Source organism: Phyllopteryx taeniolatus, chromosome 14, assembly GCF_024500385.1.
Source record: "Phyllopteryx taeniolatus isolate TA_2022b chromosome 14, UOR_Ptae_1.2, whole genome shotgun sequence".
In the NCBI taxonomy this organism is placed as follows: Eukaryota; Metazoa; Chordata; class Actinopteri; order Syngnathiformes; family Syngnathidae; genus Phyllopteryx; species Phyllopteryx taeniolatus.
This window is the reverse complement of record NC_084515.1, coordinates 25,935,330-25,959,797: the sequence shown is the minus strand read 5'-3', so window position 1 is coordinate 25,959,797 and position 24,468 is coordinate 25,935,330. Positions and strand designations below refer to the sequence as shown.

Sequence of the window (24,468 nt, the reverse complement as noted above, 5' to 3'; positions counted from 1 at the left end):
AGCTCTCAATTTACCGGTCGAGCTACGTTCCTACCTTCACCTATGGTCACGAGTTGTGGGTCGTGACCGAAAGAACAAGATCCCGGATACAATCGGCCGAAATGAGTTTCCTCCGCAGGGTGTCCAGGCTCTTCCTAAGAGATAGGGTGAGAAGCTCGGTCATCCGGGAGGATCTCAGAGTAGAGCTGCTGCTCCTCCACATCGAGAGGAGCCAGATGAGGTGGCTGGGGCATCTGATTCGGATGCCTCCCGGACGCCTCCCTGAGAGGTGTTCCGGGCACGTCCCACCGGGAGGAGACCCCGGGGACGACCCAGGACACGCTGGAGAGACTACGTCTTTTGGCTGGCTTGGGAACGCCTCGGGATCACCCCGTAAGAGCTGGATGAAGTGGGTGGGGAGAGGGAAGTCTGGGCGTCCCTGCTAACGCTACTGCCCCCGCGCCCCGACCCGGATAAGCGGTAGAAAATAGATGGATGGATTATTTAAAAATGAACCTTAATTTCGATACCCGATTAATTCAGCACAAAAAACAACAACCTCATATTGTGGTCCTACAACGTGCCCCTCTGCCATGAAGAACAACAGCAAGGGTGTTTTTTAACCATATATTACAGTATATAGGACAGTAAACAGCATACCAGCGCCAAACAAATGTGTCCCAAATGTGTCTTTTCATGGATTAAACTGATGGCAGAATAAAATAGGGTACTTAAACAGATATGTAAATTTAAAAAAATTAACATAATAGCTCTAATTATTATTACTACTACTATTATTATTATGTAAATTAATGTAATAAAACATAAGCGTAGATTGGAGATACATTTCTTCATCAAGCCTCCTCCAGCATGTCATGGGACTACAAAGTGCGTTTCTAGGCAAGAAGTACCATGCCCCCCCCCACCCCTCTCCCAAATAAAACAGGTCTATATGCACTATATTTGCTCACCTGCCTTGACTCACATATGATTTTGAGTGATATGCCATTCTAAATCCATATGGTTTAATATGATGTTGGTCTACCCTTTGCAACTACAACAGCAACCATTGTGGGAAGACTTTCAACAAGTTTTACTGTAGGAGTGAGTTCATGGAAATTTTTGCCCATTCTTCCAGGAGCATACAGTGCAGTGAAAAAGTATTACCCCCCGCCCCTCCTCCCTTCTCAAATTCTTGTAGTTTTGCATCGTTTCCCCCCTTTAATGTTTAAGATAATCAAACAAATGTAAATATCAGACAAATATAACCCAAGTGAACTTAAAATGCTTTTTTTAAATGGTGATTTCATTTATTAAGGACAAAAAACTATTCAAAGTTACCTGGCCCTGTGTGGAAAAATTAATGCCCCCCTAAACCTAATAACTGGTTGGTCCATCCTCAGTAGTGACAACTAAAATCAAGCGTTTTCTATAACTGGCAATGAGTCTTTCACATCTCTGTAGCGATATTTTGGCCCACTCTTCCTTGCAGAATTGTTTGAATTCTGCAAAAATGGAGGGTTTTTGAGCATGAACGTCCTTTTTAATTTCATGCCACTGCATTTCAATCGGATTAAAGTCTGGACTTTGACTAGGCCACTCCAAAACCTTCGTTTTTGTTTTTTTAAGCCATTCAGAAGTTGATTTGCTGGTGTGTTTTGGATCGTTATCCTGATTCAGAACCCAAGTGCGCTTCAGCTTGCGGTCAGGAATTGATGGCTGAACATTCTCCTTCAGAATTTTCTGTTAAAGAGCAGAATTCATGGTTCCATCAATCACAGCAAGTTGTCCAGGTCCTGAAGAAGCAAAACAGCCCAAGACCATCACACTACCACCACCATGTTTGACTGTTGGTATGATGTTTTCTTTCTGAAATGCTGTGCTATATTTATGCCAGATGTCACGAGACACACCTTCCAAAAAGCTCAACTTTCATCTCATCAGTCCATATAATATTGTCCCAAAAGTCTGAGGAATCCTTCAGATGTTTTTTCTTTTTTGTTTTTCCAAAAATAAGGTGAGCCTTTATGTTCTTTTTGGTTTTCGCTTTGGACCTCTGCCATTGATCCCATTTTTGCCCAGTCTCTTCCTTATTGTTGTGTCATGAAGACTGACATTAACTGAGGAAAGGGAGGCCTGCAGTTGTTTAGAAGTTGTCCTGAGTTCCTTTGTGGCCTCCTGGATGAGTCATTGCTGTTCTCTTGGGGTAATCTTTGTAGGCCGGCCACTCCTGGGAAGGTTCACCGCTGTTCCATGTTTTCTCCATGTGAGGAGAATAGCTCTCCCTATGGTTTGCTGGAATCCTAAAGCTTTAGGAAAGGCTTTTGTAATCCTTTCCAGACTGATAGATGTCAATTACTTCTCGATTGTTCTGTAATTTTTTTTGGATCGTGTCATTTTGTTGGAGCTTTTTAGATTTTTTGACAGATTCTCTTTAAGTGACTTCTTGATTGAACAGGTCTCGAGGTAAACAGGCGTGGGTGTGATCAGTGAAAATTAACCAAAAATTGTGATTAGCCACAATTCATGATTGAATAAGAGCGGTAATTACGTTTTCACAAAAGGCCAGGTTACTTTGAATATTTTTTTTTCCTTAATAAATTCACTCACCATTTAAAAGCAAAGCAAATTTATTTAGATAGCGCATTTCATACACAAGGTAACTCAATGTGATTTACATGATTAAAAGCATTGAAAAACAAAAAGAAATCATCTTATAAACATTTAAAATGAGAAAAAAAAATGAAAGTTCAATTAAAACAGCGTATGGTGCAAGAAATATTTAATAGTGGAAATGCTTGAAAAAGAATGCGAATTAAGAAGCATGTTTAACCTGGACTTGGGGCTGACATCACTTCTGTTGGCAACTTATTCCATTTGTGTGAGTCTGTCGATCTCAGAGCCCAAATGGGTTTATACTCCTTTCGCATTTCTTTCATGAATTCAGGACCTAAACCATTTAGTCATTTATAGACCAGTAACAGAACTCCATCCATCCATTCATCCATTTTTCTTCCGCTTATATGAGGTCGGGTCGCAGGGGCTTTAGCTTTAGCTTTAGCAGGGAGGCCCAGACTTCCCTCTCCCTCCAGAACTTTAAAATCTATTCTAAAGCTGACTGGGAGCCATTGTAAAGACTTGGCGTAATATGCTCTGACCATTTGTTCTGGTCAGAAACCGAGATGCAGCTGTTTAATGCTCTTTTGGGGGAGTCCAGTCAGAAGACCATAACAATAGTCAAGTCTCCTTGAGATAAAAGCATGGATGACCTTCTGCTGGTCTGCTTGACACATGCAAGCCTTCACTCTGGATATGTTCTTCAGATGGTAGAAGGCAGATTTAGTAATTGATTTGATATGACTGTTGAAAGTCAGGTATCTGTCAGTACACCAAGGTTTCGGACTTGGTCTTTGGTTTTTAAAGAGAGTGACTCCAGGTATTTACTAAGAGCAGTCCTCTTTTCTTTATTGCCAAAAACAATGATCTCAGTTTTGTTGAGGTTTAATTGAAGACTATTTTGGCTCATCCAGTTATGTGTTTTAGACAGTAACACAACACCTCAATTGAACTATAGTCATCTGGAGACGCTGCTAGATATAACTGTGTGTCATCTGCATAGCTATGATATTAAAAGTTCTGAAGAATTTGACCCAAGGGTACTATACACAGGCTGAAAAGGAGGGGTCCAAGAATTGACCCTTGAGGGACCACATAGGTCTTTGCCATTTGATGAGATTGAACACTTCCAATTGTTACAAAATAACTCCTTTCCTCCAGGTAGGACCTGGACCATTTAAGGCCTGTTCCATTTACAACTCCAATTCCAATGAAGTTGGGACGTTGTGTCAAACCTAAATAAAAACAGAATACAATGATTTGCAAATCATGTTCAACCTATATTTAATTGAATACACTACAAAGACAAGATATTTGATCAACTTTATTGTTTTTAGCAAATAATCAACTTAGAATTTTATGGCTGCAACACGTTCCAAAAAAGCTGGGAGAGGTGGCAAAAAAGACTGAGTAGGTTGAGGAATGCTCATCAAATACCTGTTTGGAACATCCCACAGGTGAACAGGCTAATTGGGAACAGGTGGGTGCCATGATTGTGTATAAAAGGAGCTTCCCTGAATTGCTCAGTCATTCATAAGCAAAGATGAGGCGAGGTTCACCTCTTTGTAAACAAGTGCGTGAGTAGTCAAACAGTTTAAGGACAATGTTCCTCAACGTACAATTGCAATGAATTTAGGGATTTCATCATCTACGGTCCATAATGTCATCAAAAGGTTCAGATAAACTGGAAAAATCACTGCACGTAAGCGGCAAGGCCGAAAACCAACATTGAATGCCCGTGACCTTCGATCCCTCAGGCGGCACTGCATCAAAAACCGACATAAATATATCACCACATGGGCTCAGGAACACTTCAGAAAACTAATGTCAGTAAATACAGTTCGGCGCAACATCCGTAAGTGCAACTTGAAACTACTATGCAAAGCAAAAGCCATTTATCAACAACACGCAGAAACGCCGCCACCTTCTCTGGACCCGAGCTCATCTAAGATGGACTGATGCAAAGTGGAAAGGTGTTCTGTGGTCCGACGAGTGCACATTTCAAATTGTTTTCTGAAATTGTGGACGTCGTGTCCTCCGGGCCAAAGAGGAAAGGAACCATCCGGACTGTTATGGACGCAAATTTCAAAAGCCAGGATCTGTGATGGTATGGGGCTGTGTTTGTGCCAATGGCATGGGCAACTTACACATCTGTGAAGGCACCATTAATGCTGAAAAGGTACATACAGGTTTTGGAAAACCATCTGGTGCCATCCAAGCAACATCTTTTTCATCCTGCTTATTTCAGCAAGACAATGCCAAACCACATTCTGCACGTGTTACAACAACTTGGCTTTGTAGAAAAAGAGTGCAGGTACTAGACTGGCCTGCCTGCAGTCCAGACCTGTCTCCCATTGAAAATGTGTGGCGCATTATGAAGCGTAAAATACGATAACGGAGACCCCGGACTGTTGAACAGCTGAAGCTGTACATCAAGCAAGAATTCCACCTGCTTCAACAATTTAGTGTCCTCAGTTCCAAAAAAAGAAAAGTTGATGTTACACAGTGGTAAACATGACCCTGTCCCAGCTTTTTTGGAACGTGTTGCAGCCATAAAATTCTAAGTTAATGATTATTTGGTTGAACATGATTTGCAATTCATTGTATTCTGTTTTTATTTATTTTTAACACAACGTCCCAACTTCATTGGAATTGGGGTTGTAGTCCTACCCACGTTTCCAAGCTGTTCAGCAGTACACTTTGGTCTACCGTATCAAAAGCTGCACTGAGATCCTACAAGACCAGCATTGAGACCTTTTCCCGAGTCAGTATTCAACCTTATATCATTTAGCACTTCTTTAAGAGCAGATTCTGTACTGTGATGAGTTCGGAAACCTGATTGAAATTTGTCAAAAAGTCCGTTTACAGTGGGTAGGGAAAGTATTCAGACCCGCTTAAATTTTTCACGCTTTGTTAAATTGCAGCCATTTGCGAAAATAATTTAAGTTCTTTTTTTTTCTCAATAATGTACACACAGCACCCCGTATTGACAGAAAAAAACGGAATTATTGACATTTTTGCAGATTAAAAACGAAAAACTGAAATATCACACATCAGTATTTAATAGAAGCACCCCTTTGAGCTAATACAGCCATGAGTCTTTTTGGGAATGATGCACACCTGGATTTGGGGATCCTCTGCCATTCCTCCTTGCAGATCCTCTCCAGTTCTATCAGGTTGGATGGTGAATGTTGGTGGACAGCCATTTTCAGGTCTCTCCAGGGATGATCAATTGGGTTTAATTCAGGGCTCTGGCTGGGCCATTCAAGAACATTCACGGAGTTGTTCTTAAGCCACTCCTTTGTTATTTTAGTTGTGTGCTTAGTTTCATTGTCTTGTTGGAAGGTGAACCTTCGGCCCAGTCTGAGGTCCTGAGCACTCTGGAGAAGGTTTTCGTCCAGGATATCCCTGTACTTGGTCACATTATTTTTATGGAGGAAGTGCAGCAGAAATGTTTTTGTAACCTTGGCCAGATCTGTGCCTTGCCACAATTCTGTCTCTGAGCTCTTCAGGCAGTTCCTTTGACCTCATGATTCTCATTTGCTCTGACATGCACTGTGAGCTGTAAGGTCTTATATAGACAGGTGTGTGGCTTTCCTAATCAAGTCCAGTCAGTATAACCAAACATAGCTGGACTCCAATGAAGGTGTGTTGAACCATCTCAAGGATGATAAGAAGAAATGGACAGCACCCGAGTTAAATATATGAGTGTCACAGCAAAGGTTCTGAATACTTTTGGCTGTGTGATATTTCAGTTTTTCTTTAATAAATCTGCGAAAAAATTAAAACAATTCCTTTTTCTGTCAATATGGGGTGCTGTGTTTACATTAATGATGAAAATAATAGAACTTATGATTTCAGCAAATGGCTGCAATATAACAGAGTGAAAATTTTAAGGAGGTCTGAATACTTTCTGCACCCACTCTTAAGTTCAAGAAATTGCTGAGTTGATGAAAAATGACTTTCTCAACAATCTTGGCTATGAAAGGGAGATTTGAGATGGGTCTATAGCTTGCTAATATGGAAGCATCCAGCGTTCTATTTTTTTAGAAGAGGCTTAATGGCAGCTATTTTAAGAGTTTTAGGAGACTCGCCTGCCTGAAGTGAGCAATTGATTCTTTGCTGCAAATCAGCTAGCACAGACTTCGCAACAGCTTTGAAAAAGTCAGATGGTATTTAGTCAAGACAGCTCGTTGATGGTTTCAGCTGCTGAACCGTTTTCTCTAGAGTTTTTTGGTCAACTGTATCAAATTCTGACATAGTAGAGTTTTTCCTGGGTTGCTTCAGATGGAGTATCATTTTATCATTTTGCTGATTTAACCTGATGGATTGTATTTTTTTCACTAAAATAACAAGCAAATTCATTGCATTTATCTGCTGTTAGGAGTTCTGGAGCTATATGGTTCGGGGGTTGAGCTTATCAACCACAGCAAACAGAGTGCGAGTATTGTTGAAGTTCTTCCTGATGAATTCAGAAAAGTGTCTTGCCCTGACTAACTCTTGGTTAAAATTACAAATATTTGTCTGTATAGGTCATGGTCAATATTGAGTTTAGTTTTTCTCCACATACTTTCTGCTTTCCTACACTTTGATTTAGATGTCTTTACCATCATTGTGCTCCTCCACAGTCTTCTTGGTTGCCTCAAGATTGTCTTAGTTTTAATAGGAGCAACAGCATTCATGACATTTGAGATTTTAGAGGTGAAATTATCCAAAAGTTCAGCAAAACTGTCTCAGCATTCACAGTTTGTGGAACAGCAATGGTCTCCATAAACTTAGTGGCGGTACTCTCATCTATGTACCCTTTCTTAATAGACATAGAGGTTGTCTGAACTTTTGAAGGAATCTGTAATTCAAAGAATACACAAAAATGGTCAGAAATTGTCATATCCTTTATCTCAACTGATAGAATTTTAACATCCTTAGAGATGACCAGTTCGAAGATGTGACCTTGATTGTGGGTTGGACTCTTAATATGTTGAGGGAGGTCAAATGTGTCCAATATAGCAGAACGTTCTTTAGATTTTGTACTCAACATAAATGTTCAAGTCTCCCGTAATGACAAAATAGTAATCGTAATACAAATAACTGACAGCAGTTCTGAAAAATCCTCCATTGATTTTCGATTGTATCTTGGAGGTCTATAAATTATTAAAACAATCATCTTTGGGTCACCTTTAACTAAAAAAATAGAGATATTCAAAAGAGCTAAAATCACCCAGTATAATTTCTTTACACTGAAATAATGACTGAAAAATAACAGCAATACCACCGCCTTTTTTCCCGTATTTGACACTTCTTCATAAAATAAAAATTTGCTGTTTTTTCCACATTTAAAATGGTATTGCAGCTACTTTCTGTTTTCAATAATTCAGATTTTTTTTCTGTCAATATGGGGGGACTGTGTGTACATTAATTAGGAAAAAAATGAACTTAAATTTTTTTTAGCAAATGGCTGCAATATAAAAGAGTGAAAAATTTAAGGGGGTCTGAATACTTTCCGTACTCACTGTATGAAAACCTCAGCAACCTTGTGCTAATTAGGAGGTCATGTTCATGGAATCGTCAGGGGGTATCAAAAAATATTGGAATATGGCAAAAACTGACTGACGACAAAAAAAATGTACAGTCCCACAAGTTTAAAAATATCCATGAGTCGCTTCGTTTAATTTCTTTGGAAGAAGAAATACAAGCTTATCCTCTCCAGTTCTGTCAGGTTGGATAGTGAATGTTGGTGGACAGCCATTTTCAGGTCTCTCCAGAGATGTTCAATTGGGTTTAAGTCAGGGCTCTGGCTGGGTCATTCAAGAACAGTCACGGAGTTGTTCTGAAGCCACTCCTTCATTATTTTAGCTGTGTGCTTGGGGTTATTGTCTTGTTGGAAGGTAAACCTTCAGCCCAGTCTGAGGTCCTGAGCACTCTGAAGAAGGTTTTCGTCCAGGATATCCCTGTACTTGGCCACATTCATATTTTCTTTGATTGCAACCAGTCTCCCTGTCCCTGCAGCTGAAAAACACCCCCAATCCATGATACTGCCACCACCATGCTTCACTGTTGGGACTGTATTGGACAGGTGAGGAGCAGTGCCTGGTTTTCTTCCCCACATACCGCTTAGAATTAAGGCCAAAAAGTACTATCTTGGTCTCATCAGTCCAGAGAATCTTATTTCTCAACATCTTAGAGTCCTTCAAGACTGAGGAGAGGCTTCCGTCGGGTAACTCTCTCATAAAGCCCCGGCTGGTGGTGGGCTGCAGTGATGGTGGCCTCTCTAGAACTTTCTCCCATCTCTCGACTGCATCTCTGGAGCTCAGCCACAGTGATCTTTGGTTTCTTCTTTACCTCTCTCACCAAGGCTCTTCTACCCCGATAGCTCAGTTTGGCAAGACAGCCAGCTCTAGGAAGGGTTTTGGTCGTCCCAAACATCTTCCATTTCAGGATTATAGAGGCCACTGTGCTCTTAGGAACTTGAAGTGCAGCAGAATTTTTTTTGTAACCTTGGCCAGATCTGTGCCTTGCCACAATTCTGTCTCTGAGCTCTTCAGGCAGTTCCTTACAGGTCTGTGGCTTTCCTAATCATGGAGCTTGACTCCAATAAAGGTGTAGAACCATCTCTAATATGAACAGAAGAAATGGACAGCACCCAAGTTAAATAGATGAGTGTTACAGCAAAGTGTCTGAATACTTATGGCTGTGTGATATTTCAGTTTTTCTTTTTTAATACCTCAGCAAAAATGTCAACAATAAAAAAAAAATTCTGTCAATAGGGGGTGTCACATTAATGAGGAAAAAAATGAACTTAAATTATTTTAACAAATGGCTGCAACAAAGAGTGAAAAATTTAAGGGGGTCTGAAAACTTTCCATCCCCACTGTATGTATATATATATGCCGACACGGTGAATGACTGGTTACACATCTGCCTCACAGTTCTGGGGACCGGCGTTCAAATCCCGGCCCTGCCTGTGTGGAGTTTGCACGTTCTCGCCGTGCCTGGGCGGGTTTTCTCCGGGCACTCCGGTTTCCTCCCACATCCCAAAAACATGCGTGGTAGGTTGATTGGAGACTCTAAATTGCCCGTAGGTGTGAATGTGAGTGCGAATAGTTGTTTGTTTCGTGTGCCCTGCGATTGGCTGGCGACCGGTTCAGGGTGTACCCTGCCTCCCACCCAAAGATAACTAGGATAGGCTCCAGCACACCCACGACCCGAGTGAGGATAAGCGGTAAAGGAAATGGATGGATGAATGAATATCTCTCTCTCTCTCTGTAGATATATATCTATATATAGATAGATATATATCTATATATATATATCTATATATATATCTATCTATATATATATATATATAGATATATATATATATATATATAAAGAGAGAGAGAGAGAGAATATCCATCTAGACATATAGATATCTAGACATATATATATATATATATAGAGAGAGAGAGAGAGAGAGAGAGAGATCTAGAGAGAGAATATCTATCTACATATATATATATCATGGAAATATCATGGAAATGTTTATTTATTTCCATAATTCCATTCAAAAAGTTTAACTTTCATAGATTATAGATTCAGTGCCCACAATTTAAACAAAGGGTCTGAATACTTACGGCTGTGTGATATTTCACTTTTTCTTTTTTTAATAAATCTGCAAAAATTTCAACAATTCCGTTTTCTTCTGTCAATATGTGTGTACATTAATGAGAAAAATAAATGAACATAAATGACGTTAGCAAATGGCTAACAAAGAGTGAACGTTTTAAGGGGGTCTGAATATTTTCCGTACCCACTATATAACTTCAGGACAAATGGAATAGGATTATTCAATGTGTATAAGAGCAGAACAAAACTCAACTTTGTTTATACGGCACTTAAAAAAACAACAACTCCAAGTGTAATAAAGTGCAGTATATAATGAAGATGGAGCACAAAATATAAAACACACACAAACATTGTTTTTATATTTGAATGAAAACGATGCCATGTTCAATAATAGTTGGTGTTTTTAAACAATATTTTATTAAAATAAAACATTTTTATCAAAATTGCAATACATTATGGCATTATCAATTATTGGTACATGATATTGGCAAGTACTCAAAGGTAAGTACTGTATTATTACTTGGTCTGAAAAAGGTTGTATTGGTACATTTCTAGTATTAATACATGATGTCCCAGAGGTGCTCGATTTGAATGCATTTCTGGGCAACAGGGGAGCCAATCAAGACCATCAATGCCTTCATCATCCCATAACTGCGGACACACTCCAGCCACATGAAGTTGGGCGCTGAAGAAACCCAGGGCCCACTGCACCACCACGGGGTCTGACAATGGGTCTGAGGAGCTCATCCCTGAAAATTGATTAAAGTCACTTGTTCCTGTAGTTAGCAGTAATCACGATACCTTTGGTTAACATCTGGAGCACTTTGCCACCCTCCTCAGATCATCAATGTTCCCTGCCCAAGTTAGTCATTGTGGAAAATATTGCAGGAAAAACACTATAATCTGCTTCACCATTACATCTGCTCAGTGAAAACATGCAGCAATGAACGCCAGTGGTGAACACAGGACTGACTTGTGGTTTTCATGCCCTCATGCTGAAACATGCACTCAAATAACCTGCTGGAGGTCAATTTCTAGGGCTGTACAGTGCTGGAAAGAAATACTTGCCCCCTTCTCAAATTCAAATTTTTTTTTACGAGAATATCCCTACTTTCATGTTTAAGGTCATCAAACAAATTTAACTATCAGACCAAGATAACCCAAGTCAACATAAAATGCAATTTTTAAATGGTGAGTTATTTAAAAAAAAAAAAAAAATAAAAAAAAAAAAATATATATATATATATATATATATATATATATATATTCAGCGCTACCTGACCCTGTGTAAAAAGGAATTTGCCCTCCTTGTAAATCGGAAATTAACTGTGGCTAATCAATTTTTTGGAAAGCTGAGTTAATTTTCACTGACCACACCCGATACAGAAATCACGTCAATAAATCCTGTCTGACAAAATGCAATCGGCCAAAAGGTCTCAAAAGGCTACAACAAAATGTTACGGTCCAAATAAATTCCAGAACAGATGAAAAATAATTTACAACCCCAATTCCAATGAAGTTGGGACGTTGTGTTAAACATAAATAAAAACAGAATACAATGATTTGCAAATAATGTTCAACCTGTATTTAATTGAATACACTTAAAAGACAAGATATTTAATGTTCAAACTGATAAACATTGTTGTTTTTAGTAAATAATCATTAACTTAGAATTTTATGGCTGCAACACGTTCCAAAAAAGCTGGGACAGGTGGCAAAAAAGACTGAGAAAGTTGAGAAATGCTCATCAAACACCTGTTTGGAACATCCCACAGGTGAACAGGCTAATTGGGAACAGGTGGGTGCCATGATTGGGTATAAAAGGAGCTTCCCTGAATTGCTCAGTCATTCACAAGCAAAGATGGGGCGAGGTTCACCTCTTTGTGAACAAGTGCGTGAGAAAATAGTCAAACAGTTTAAGGACAATGTTCCTCAACGTACAATTGCAAGGAACTTAGGGATTTCATCATCTACGGTCCATAATATCATCAAAAGGTTCAGAGAATCTGGAGAAATCACTGCATGTAAGAGGCAAGGCCGAAAATCAACATTGAATGCCAGTGACCTTCGATTCCTCAGGCAGCACTGCATCAAAAACCGACATCAATGTGTCAAGGATATCACCACATGGGCTCAGGAACACGAGCTCATCTAAGATGGACTGATGCAAAGCGGAAAGGTGTTCTGTGGTCCGACGAGTGGACATTTCAAATTGTTTTTTGAAATTGTGGACGTCGTGTCCTCCGGGCCAAAGAGGAAAAGAACCATCCGGACTGTTATGGACGCAAATTTCAAAAGCCAGCATCTGTGATGGTATGGGGCTGTGTTAGTGCCAATGGCATGGGTAACTTACACATCTGTGAAGGCACCATTAATGCTGAAAGGTACATACAGTATTTGGAGAAACATATGCTGCCATCCAAGCAACGTCTTTTTCATCCTGCTTATTTCAGCAAGACAATGCCAAACCACATTCTGCACGTGTTACAACAACTTGGCTTTGTAGAAAAAGAGTGCAGGTACTAGACTGGCCTGCCTGCAGTCCAGACCTGTCTCCCATTGAAAATGTGTGGCGCATTATGAAGCGTAAAATACGATAACGGAGACCCCGGACTGTTGAACAGCTGAAGCTGTACATCAAGCAAGAATGGGAAAGAATTCCACCTACAAAGCTTAAACAATTAGTGTCCTTTGTTCCCAAATGTTTATTGAATGTTGTTAAAAGAAAAGGTGATGTAACACAATGGTAAGCATGACCCTGTCCCAGCTTTTTTGGAAAATGTTGCAGCCATAAAATTCAAAGTTAATGATTATTTGCTAAAAACAATAAAGTTTATCAGTTTAAACATTCAATATTTTGTCTTTGTAGTGTATTCAATTAAATATACGTTGAACATGATTTGCAAATCTTTGTATTCCGTTTTTATTTATGTTTAACACAACGTCCCATCTTCATTGGAATTGGGGTTGTACATCTTGAAAGCCGGAAAGGGTTTCAGAGCTATTTCTAAAGCTTTAGGACTTGCGCTACCAACGGTGAGAGCCATTATCCACAAATGTAGAAACCATGGAAGAGTGGTGAACCTTCCCAAGAGTGTCCGCCCTCCAAAAATAACCACAAGAGCACATCGACGACTCATCCAGGAGGTCAAAAAGGATCCCAGGACAACATCTAAAGAAGTGCAGGCTACCCTTGCCTCAGTTAAGGTCAGTGTTCATGACTCAACAATTAGGAAAAGAATGAGGGAAAAATGGCGTCACGGAGGACGATTGGTTAGCACATGTGCCTCAGAGTTCTGAGGACCGGGGTTCAAATCCCGGCCGCCCCTGTGTGGAGTTTGGATGTTCTCCCTGTGCCTGTGTAGATTTTCTCTGGGTACTCCGGTTTCCTCCCACATCCCCAAAATATGCATGGTAGGTTATTTGAAGACTCTAAATTGCCCATAGGTGGGAATGTGAGTGCAAATAGTTGTTTGTTTCTATGTGCCCTGCGATTGGCTGGCAACCAATTAAGGGTGTACCCCACCTCCTGCCCGAAGTTAGCTGGGATAGGCTCCAGCACTACCGCGACCCGCTTGAGGATAAGCGCTTCAGAAAATGGATGGATGGATGGGGAAAAAATGACGAAGGTGACATCTGGTGTAAATGTAACAGCATTTCAAACCTCATACCAACAGTCAAACATGGTGGAAGTCATGTGACGGTCTCGGGCTGCTTTTTCACTTCAGCACCCGGATGTAAATAATAGTGCCATGAATTCTGTTTTTAGCAGAAAATCCTCAAGGACAATGCTTGGCCATCAGTTTATGAACTCAGGCTGAAGCCACTTGGCTTTTGCAGCAGGACAACAATCCAAATCAACCAGTAAGTCAACTTCTGAAAGGCTTCTTAAAAAAAAAAAAAAAAAAAGTGGCTTAGTTAATGCCTGGACTTAAATCTGATTGAAATGCTGTGGCATGACCTTGCGAAAGGCCGTTCATACACAAAAACCCTCCATTGTTGTTGAATTAAAACTTCTGCAAGGAAGAGTCGGCCAAACTATATCCACAGAGATGTGAAAGACTCATTTGCCAGTTATAGAAAACACTTGATTTCAGTTGTTGCTGCTGAGGGTGCCCCAATCAGTTATTTGGTTTAAGGGGCCATTAGTTTTTCACACGGCACCATGTAGGTTTGAATGTTTTTTTTTTTTTCCCCTTAATAAAAATCACCATTACTAAACTGTGTTTTATGTTTACTTGGGTTACCTTTGTTTGACATTTACATTTGTTAAATTAGCTTAAACATTAAAGAGGGGAAATTTATACACAAAAATATATGTTTGAGGCGGAGGCAAATGGTTTTTCCTGGCACTATATACCCACAATACTCTACAATTCAACATATTACGGAAGCCTGAATAACACACACAAAAAAACATATGTAACACTTGGGAGTTTGATTCACGACACCGTGCTGTTCTGTACAATGTCCCATCCAGGAAAGATGCATTTTTTGGGGTGTAGGCATAAGTAGCTAGCTAACTGCTCCCCGTAATGTGGTAGAAAATGGCAGAGTAATTATAAGTAATTTGCAGTTGTGCCTAATAGCTACTGATGGAAGAAAGGCACTCAGTTTGTATATAGTGCAACAGAAGCAACTCATGCGAGACGCCCAGACGTGTTAGTTAGTCTCTGCTGATTGTCATGCAAATAAGTAATACGGTCAACATTTTTATTCGGGGTCATCTACAAGAAAATGGACTCAAACACTGCTGCAACCTGATCTACCAGTTTATACTCGTCTGGGACAACACGTGGAACCCCTATTGCATCTATGTATACTGGGGATGTGGCTCCAGTGGCCGTCGACAGGTAGTCCCTTGCCGCCCCTCCCCTTTCTCCACCCAGGGGATCTACACGATCAAGAGAACAAAGTGACAGGTAAAATTAAAGAAATCAAAGCAAATGCGTCCAATCGGGGGCAGCCATCCTAGCAAACGGGCCCCTCCACACCACCACCAGATGTCCGCCCGAGCCTTAATTTGGCGCCTCGCACTCACATTGTCCGTCAAATCAAATTCAGACAAACACAAAGAAGGCGGAATTCTCCCTACAGCAACTGCTGTGGAGGCACCAAGTCTCGGTTTAAGGGAAATATGACCCCCTACTGCCGATACCCTAAAGTTGGGTGGTGTCGCATTTTGAGCTGTCAATGGAAACACCGAATCATACGACACCTAGGTTTCACATTATCTTTTGTCATCAACTCAAACAAACCATCCCAGTCTGGTCAGGGGGCAGTAACAATGGACGTATTGGAGGTTGTGGTCGACTACCGAATGGAAGGTACTATCTGGAGGAGTGGTTTAGGGGGTGAACAAATAATGCAATCCGCTACCCCGGTGCGATTGGCTACATCCTCCGCTGCCTGCAACAAGGTATTGGAAGGCTCAACTATACCTGTAGACACAAGAAATCTATTGGGTAGGGAGAGGGCGCTAGTATCAAACCCCTGCTTTTGGTGCTTTAACAAAGTCGACTTCTGGTTCTTTACCGGTTCCTGCAAAATAACCCTGACCAAGCCCACCGGGTCCTTCCCAAAGACCTGAGCCCCAAGAGGGATATAAAACCCCTGATTGTGTCCTTCACATCTTATACGATGCCGTCGGGCCCCCATATTGGGTCCTCGCCAGAAATGTTTAATAGTCAACAATATAGGATTCCTTCCCCCACCCTGAGGACCCAAACTCCCAATTACTAACCCAAAATACTTTCAGGGATGTGGGACCGACCATTGTCCTGTGTAAGCGATCACTACTCCCCACCCATCACAGGGGTGGCTTCCATACAGATGGGGCCAACGGTAAGAATAAGAGGAGCAGTCCAGTACCTCTTAAGTCAAATGGAAACGTTTGAGTGGTTCCCTTGGTATAATTAAGAGTGACGCGACTACCGTAGTGCCGCATACATGTGTCTGCTCAGTCTGGAGCCCTCTCTAACACCTGCCTCCTAGCCCTCATCACAGTGCGACTTTCTTTTCGGCCAAACCACCCCTCTGTGACCTCCCAGTGATCCAGGCAAAACAAAAGCGAGAAAACTATGAGAATGACTATGATAATGACAAGCAGAGCAAAAAGGCCGAACAATTTCCATTTACTCTTTCCTCCCCCTCGGCACCCTTTTGGGCTGGGGCACATTGCCCCACGTGAAACCAGGTCGTTCATTTTCCCCCCAACCGGAGGGCGTGAGATGTTCTCTCGACGACCTTGTATGGTCTTGTCCATCTTGGCTCCACCCATTTGCACTTGAAGACTTTCAGGTAGACCCATGGCACCGTAAAGATGTCGTCTAAATAGTCACCTCCTTGGGCCTTACTCCCAACCTGTTTGGAAAAGATTTGAACAAGGCGGTTGAGGGCTTCGAAGTACGGCTTACACCTGAGAGGCTTCATCTCTTCTTCCGTTCTTGCCACAACCGATGGCCCTGGGAATTGCTGTCCCCTGGTTAGTTCAAATGTGGGGCGAACTGGCTTTGCGAATTTACCGAACTGCGGACTTACATGAGTGCTAGGGAAAGTACAGCCACCCATGTCAATTTTGTTCCAACCATAACCTTAGCAATTTTAGACTTTAGATTTTGATTCATGGGTTCCACCATCCCCTGTGACTGGGGATGATAGACTGTACCAAATGAATGTTTGAGGCCGAGCCTCAACGTTTTGAAGATGTTAATTTTTTAAATGACTGCCATTATCTGAACGAATTCATTTGGCGAAGCCATGGGTTGGAATGACAGAGGCCAAATCCTCCTTTTTACAGGGATAGGCCTCGGGCCAGCGAGTATACGCATCTATGATTACCAATAGGTAGCGTTTGCCCCTCGCACGATCAATCGTATCTGTAAAAGCAATTGAATTTACTCCCCCGGGTGATTAGGCAGTGGAAAGGTGCCCTGGAGAGGTTTCATGGTTGGCCGAATATTAAATAGTTGACACACCTCACAATTTTTCACCAAATTCTCAATTGTGTCCTGCAAATGAGGGTGCCACCAATGTATGAGTGCTTGTGTCATTTGTGCCTCACACACATGCACTGCTCTGTGAGCCTCTTCCACCAGGACCCAGAGCCGAACCGCCTAGGGAACAGGATGACCATCAGGATGAAGCCACAAGCATGTGGCATCTGGAGAGGCCGTATTGGCCTTCCAAATCGTTTTTTTTCTTCCGGGGACGGACGTTTTTGGTCCTCCAACAATGTCTTCGTCCACCCGTGAGAAGCCAACCAGGGTGACTTTTCTGTCGCTCACTGGAACTCGCGGAGGCAACGTGCTGAGTGTAGCGTAGCGAGTACCAGTGTCGAGCATCATGGAGAGCTGATGTTCATCTACAGTCACCGGAATGCAGGGTATGCCAAACCATGCACGTCGAGGCTCCCCGGGAACACCTATTGGTGAGCGGGATACTGGCCCGGAGGTGGCGGTGCCAGGTAGGCATTCGGTGGCAGATGCGGCAGCGGCAGTTGCTGCGGTTGTGAAGGTAGACATTGTGGCGGCCCAGACCACTGGGACTGCCCCTGTTCAACATCCATGGGGGCATTTGGAGACTGCAACGCATTCTGCCACTGCTATGGTGGTGAACTCTGGTTGGTTCCACTTTGGAGTAAACCAGTCCTTCGCCCAGTGCCCCCTTCCCCCACAGTTGAAACACGCTCCCTCCTGCACCCCCATTCTCGCTTCACCCCAACCTCTCGCTCCATGTCCACGCCCTCGCTGATTGGTCTTGTCTGGCGGTCCTGATTGGTAACACTGTGCCTCACTGGTCGTCTGACCCTGAGCAGGCAGAGCAGCGGTGGTGGACTTCTGCTACACAAGTTGTTTCTCTTTCGTAATAGAATTTACTTGCTTTGCCTCCTGCAAATGTAACAATTTTTTTTTTCAGTATGGCATCCTTATTTGTGTCAACCTTTTCTTTTTCAATATGTCTAGCTAAGTAATGTAAAAAGTGTTTTCCACTCAGCCGGTGTCACGGTTGTCATAACTGGATTGTCTCTTATGGCTTCTGCTACTAGCTGTGGTGCTCCCCTGAGTACCACCTCCTGGTAAAGTTAAGTCATAACTGGACTGACTGACGGATCCACACCTGAGGCTTCGGACCAGTCACGGCGCGTGCATGAAGCAAGGCCTGTCTCTCCTTCACCCATCTGAAAAACACAGTTAGCGAGGGGCCCTACAGGAACATTTCCCGTAAGGCAATACCCAGGTCACCCAAAATCTCGCCATCCAAGGGAAGCTCGCCCCAATAGGCTGCAGTGCGAGTGATTCCTTCCAGTGTTTGCATCTCTTGATAGGTGAGTTTTGTTCCTACGATTGCTCTCAAGTCGCACATGGCTAAGGCTATTCCCTGCATAGCATCTGTAAAGCGTTGCATAAAAATTGCACCTCCTCCAATAGGGGGAGGTAGTCTCTCACTTAAACATGAACGGTCAGAAATTGAGAATGGAGTATAGATTAGTTGGCGTGATTTGGCAGAACTCACCAGAAGAGGCCCCTGGAACTTCCTGTTTCTGCAACTTATTCTTAGCCTTACCAGACCCCCCTCTCCTCTGCGGGTCAGTCATCTTCCTCTTTCTTGCCATCTGTCGCCTGTTTCCGCTGCTCGCGGTTTCCCTTTGTGCGTCTCACTTCCTCCTTATCAAGTGTTACCACATTTGGCTGTTCACAGCTTCACCTAGGGCATGGCGCCTCATCCAGCAACTGATACACTTCCGTTAACTGATCCTGGACCCGCTGCACTTCAGCATCCCTCTTTTCGTGTGCCTGATCAATTCTTAAATGGGTTGCACTCAATTGCATTCGTAAATCATCCAAATAGGACATATCAGTACCAGCATTAACTCTGTCCACTTCCCGTCTCACCAAACTATTTGAACCCTTTGGCAAACTGCGTGTTCTTCTTTCATCCCTGAAAGCCACCAAACTGGCTTCCTGCTTCGTCAATTCGGTCGTGTTCCCAAGGTTCTCCGGCCCCGAGCCTGAGAAAGGATTCAAACTGGAGAGCACATTAGTCTGACCCCGACCGTGCCAGCCGCCCACAGTTTGATCCCCCATGATATCAAACCTTACCGACCCACTAGTTATCTCTGCTATCGGAGCTTGAACAGCAGGCTCAAGCTGCGGAGGAAATGTGTGGGGTTGCAGCCAGCCTCGTAAGACATTTTTAATTCCTTCATCTCGTTCTCTTTTTGAACTGTTTTTTGTAATTTGGAGGCGGTCGCCAGTTGGTAAAATCTAATCTGATATTTTGCCGTTTTATCAGCGTGACAGCGGTAAACCTCTATTCTTAAATGGATTTATATTCCTCTTCCTTTCTTTGCGCCATTCTTGTTCTCGCGTTGCAAAAGCATCACGAATTTGAACCAAAACCTGTAATATATTACTCTTCTCATAGTTTTTCGGGAAAAAACAGCATTCTGACATCCCTCCATAGCTTTTATCTTTTGAATGCCCTTTGACTTTTCGTCCTCATCCCCGGGGCGGGCTTCCTTAAAATACGGCCACATAAAATTGATTTGTTCTCACTCAGTAATTTTATCATTCCCCACGACCTCGGAGCTAACCCTTCTTCTCGCCTTTCCACACAAACTCCATTATAACAACCGTTGTCACACAAATAAAAAATACTACGTTTATGTATATATTTTTTTGGCGTTTGTTCTCGTTGCTTTTATTTATTTTAAAAAAAATATATTTTTTTACTTTTGTGCTTTTCAATCCGACGGTTTGTTCTCACTGCCCTCGTACCACGGTGCGCAGTATTGTGAGTATCGTGAGAGGAGACCAGACTCAACCCGCATGGACTAACTCGATGTGGGGAGGTGACGCTTCCACCCTTCACAGAGGAACAATACTCCGCGCTGTCAGCACCCCTTATTGGGATCGACTCCCGGCAGGAGGCTATTCAACTGCTTGGTTTGCCCCCCTGGCACGAGGTCCCAGACCTCTGAGGTTACTGTTGGCCTACAATAAAACCTCACAAATATAGTGTCCCAGACACCCAGTCTCGATGGATACTGGATGAGTACGTGATCTAATCGCGATTTTTATCACAGAGTAAATACACCCTCTTACTGAACTCCGGATTACTAAGAAAAAATCGGTCCACTCCTCTTTGTCATCTGATGACAAATAGCAAATTATGGCGGGGCAGAAAAGAAAGCTTTTGGCTCCTGAATGGAAAACAAAAAAGGAGGAAGGAGAAAGATCTCCGAGGAATGGAAAAAAAGCTTTTAAAAATTGTTGAAAGACTGTAGATGTGTTATGTCAGCGTATGAAGAGGAGGGTTGTAAACATTAACGTTAGCTGAAGCTATTACGCTGTAAAACCTATTATTCCTATTATAATGTTTTTTAAAAATCTTTTAAATATATGGGGTGTAAATCTGCAGTCCATTTTGGGGTAAAAGTCCAAATAAATACATTTGACATGAATTTCCACCCACAGCTGTTTCATTATTATTGTCTACTTTGAATTTCATTGCATAAATTTTTTTTGTCTACTTTGCTCTCAAAAGAAGAGACAGGAGGCATTTGTGAGAGACCAGGCCAAGAAGCACAATACCCCTCACCCGCTATGCCCATCCCTGACCAGACCGCTGCCTTGCTACATTTACAGAACAAAACCAACCGTTCACAAGTGATTAAGGTTGTTAGATAAAAAACAACCAGCCAAGTAGTTATCCTGCGGACCTTATATGAAATGGCTGCTCTCTGGACCTTCTAGTGTTAATGCTGCCGTATATCTCCGTAATTGAGTACTACACAGTTCTCAGTCTCAGACACCCTTCACAGAAGAATTGAAGCTGTTATAGCAGCAAAGGTTGGACCAACGTCATATTGAACCTATGGATTAGGAATGGGATGTCACTTAAATTCATATCTGAGTCAAGGCAGGTGATACAATATTTTGGGGAATATAGTTTAATACAAGCCTCATTATTAATGGAGTGATAGATCTGACACGGTCCACTCTTCAGTATTTGTATTTAGAGTTAGGAATAAAAAAGAACACTGTTGTTCAGGTCATCAGACAACCTTTTCGCTGTCTTTTCAGGCGTTGGTCACGACAGAGTTGGAAGGTGGTGACAGGCAGAAGGCCATGAAGAGACTGAGGGTACCTCCTTTAGGAGCTGCACAGGTGAGACACGCACACAGATGGGTAAGGCTACACAGCCCTATAAGAATGCCAGGTTTTGACATGAAAAATACATTGGTTTCAAATGTTGGAACGTAATTCCATTCTGGGATGATGGATGACCCCTGATTTGTTCATATCACCCAAAAAACATTTCCTATAAAACACAATAGATGAGCAGAATTAGTCACGTTTAACATCGCTGAGAAATTAGATTTTTTTTTATTGTGTTCTCAAAGGAGAAATTGAAAGTCATTTGATCTCATCCTTCGGTTTTTTTCTCAACAGCTCACAGGATGGACTGAAGAGGAATAAATATAAATATTGTATTTTTTTAAATTTAAACTTTATTTATCCATGAAGGGCAATTGAGAAGTGACTCTCATTTGCAATGCTGAACTGACGTCAAAAGACACGCGACAAGGCTAAAAATAAACTAGCATTTGGATTCAAATATACTGTGCACGATGGCGACGCGGAGTCAATGTAAATGTCGGATCTGCGAATTATGACATCAAAGCCGATCAGCATAAAATGCTAATTATCACCCGATACCGATCAGGCCGATAAAATCGGTGTAAAGTTAAATTGCATCTTTACTTACAGATTGCATGTGCTGTTGATGGGTGTGTTGTGCATGATCAACTAAGACTGCAAGCTTTTAAGACATTAACACGGGTAGGTGTGTTTTTAGACTCCTCGGTGCCACGACCTTAATTTATTGATATGAGAGTCTCTTAACATTGGTTAAAGCAAAGAATAGCTGTCTCGACCAACTCCGACTGCTGTTAGTGTTAACACTGCTAGTGATAGCCTTAGCCAGGCTTCATGTGTGGAAGTGAACAATTTGCTGCTGATGTGGTAAAAAGCTTTGGACAAGATTCTCAACAGTGTCAACGAAAGCTATGACAAGTTTGATATGACACTTCAGGAGGTGTGTAAGTCTTAATCTGAACTACTGGAAAAAGTGGACACAATCGAAGAATAAATTGCAGATCAAAAGGGCTACTTAGGCAGCCGAGAGAGAGTAGTCACTTCTCTGATGAGAGAACGCCACACTCAAGCGTCAAGGTTGAGGATCTCCAAGGGCGCTCTCGCTGCATTAATATTAAAATAATCAGCATCCCTGAAAAGGAGGAGGGAGGTAAACCATCCGACTTTGTTGTAAGTTAACTTTGATTCTGAAACTTATGGGAAATGACAACTTCCAAGCCTCAATAGTGATCTACTGGGTGCACCGGACCCCACGGCCACCACCGCTGAGGGAGCCAAACCCGGGGCTATTATCGCCTGGCCGGGTCCACTTTTATCGTGAAAAATAGTTCATACTGTGACGCGGGGGGGGGGGGGGGGGGCACATTAAGTCCTCATCTTGCCTGACTACACATCGAACATGATGTGACAACGGCCAGACTTCATCAAGGTGCTGGCCACCTTACGGTAGCTTGAAGTGTCACACAGCCTCCTCTTTCAGGAGAAACTTCACATCAACCAGAAGGGTCAGCTTAAGGTCATCAACACACCAAATGAGGCAATGACATTCCTAAATACGGAACTGAAAAATGTGTCCTAAAGACTTAACTTTTTGGACAATTAGGAGACTTCTTAACAAATGAGACAATTTAAAGTCAAGTTTTGGCTAATAATGGAGTTTGAGTGTAGTATTTGTACTTCTTAGCCTGTAGAAGAGGGATCGCTGTGCTTTACAAGAGGAAGCACTAAGTGGGTGGGAGGTTATGTTCAAAGTGTGTTGTTTGACCATGTTATGTATGTAAGGTTGGTATATCTTTATGTGCAGTTCAGAGAATGGATGGATGGATGATGTTTCTTGATGGATTGTTGCTTGTTTTTATTTTCGTCACGTCAATTTATAATCCCAGTGGTATACAGGTATGTGCCAAAAAAATTTAATATTGAGGGAAAGTCTATTCATTTCAGTAATTTGTTTCAAAAAGTGTAACTTGTATGTTATATTAGTGCACCTTTGTTTTAATTTTGATGATTATGGCAGAAAGACAAAAAATAAACAAATCCAGTATTTCACAAAATTTGAATATTTCATGTGACCAACAAAAAAGGATCTTAAACCGAAATCAGAATCAGAATCATCTTTATTTGCCAAGTATGTCCAAAACACACAAGGAATTTGTCTCCGGTAGTTGGAGCCGCTCTAGTACGACAACAGACAGTCAATTTACAGAACACTTTGGAGACATAAAGACATTGACAAAAAAAAACAAAAAAAAAAAAACAGTCACTGAGCAGTAAAGGGTTGCTAGTTATCTGGTAATGCCGGTAGATTATTATTATTATTTTTTTGACAATTGTGCAAAAAAATGCAGAGTCCTCTAGCACTTAGAGCAGTTCGAATGACTAATATTGCAATAGTCCGGTGCAATGACCATTGTGCAAAGGGCGCTGAGACTTCAAGGAGTGTATGCGGTTTAAAGTGACGAGTAGTGCGATAATCTGGGACAATGTTGGTTGTGCAAATGTTACAGATACTCCTCAATCAGTGTGCAAATAGGGCAGATGCTACTCTGGCATGAGTGGCCAGTATATGCAAATAGTGCAGCATGGCGAGACAACTTCAGTGAGTGCACGAGTAATACATAATTGGCCCCACAGAAATGTGACAACGAACTCAAGTCAAAAAATTGCCAGCATGTTGTAATGGAATTGTAGGTTAGGTGTTTAAGAAGTTGATCGCAAGAGGGAAGAAGCTGTTGGAATATCTACTAGTTCTAGTTTGCATTGATCGGTAGCGCCTACCTGAGGGAAGGAGCTGGAAGAGCTGGTGACCGGGGTGCGGAGGGTTCGAGAGGATTTTGCACGCCCTTGTCTTAGTTCTGGCAGCGTGCAAGTCCTCAATGGTGGGTAGGGGGGTAGCAACAATCCTTTCAGCAGTTTTGATTGTCCGTTGCAGTCGGAGTTTGTCCTTTTTTGTAGCAGCACCAAACCAGACTGTGATGGAAGAACACAGGACTGATTCGATGACCGCTGTGTAGAACTGTCTCAGCAGCTCCGGTGGCAGCCCGTGCTTTCTCAGAAGCCGCAGGAAGTACATCCTCTGCTGGGCCTTTTTGAGGACGGAGTTGATGTT

At 42.1% G+C, this 24,468-nt stretch overlaps 1 protein-coding gene across 6 annotated transcripts in view; it reads left to right on the top strand.

Annotated features, from left to right (window-relative positions):
* Positions 1-24,468, top strand: part of LOC133489270 (xenotropic and polytropic retrovirus receptor 1 homolog) — a 246,898-nt gene that overhangs the window by 88,628 nt on the left and 133,802 nt on the right. For 5 of the 6 annotated variants that reach the window (XM_061798176.1, XM_061798177.1, XM_061798175.1 and 2 more), the window contains one exon: positions 21,285-21,368. The exons of the other annotated variant lie outside the window; for it this stretch is intronic. In XM_061798176.1, the coding sequence (XP_061654160.1) occupies positions 21,285-21,368 (84 nt within the window). The remainder of the gene's footprint in view (positions 1-21,284; positions 21,369-24,468) is intronic. 6 annotated transcript variants of the gene reach the window in all.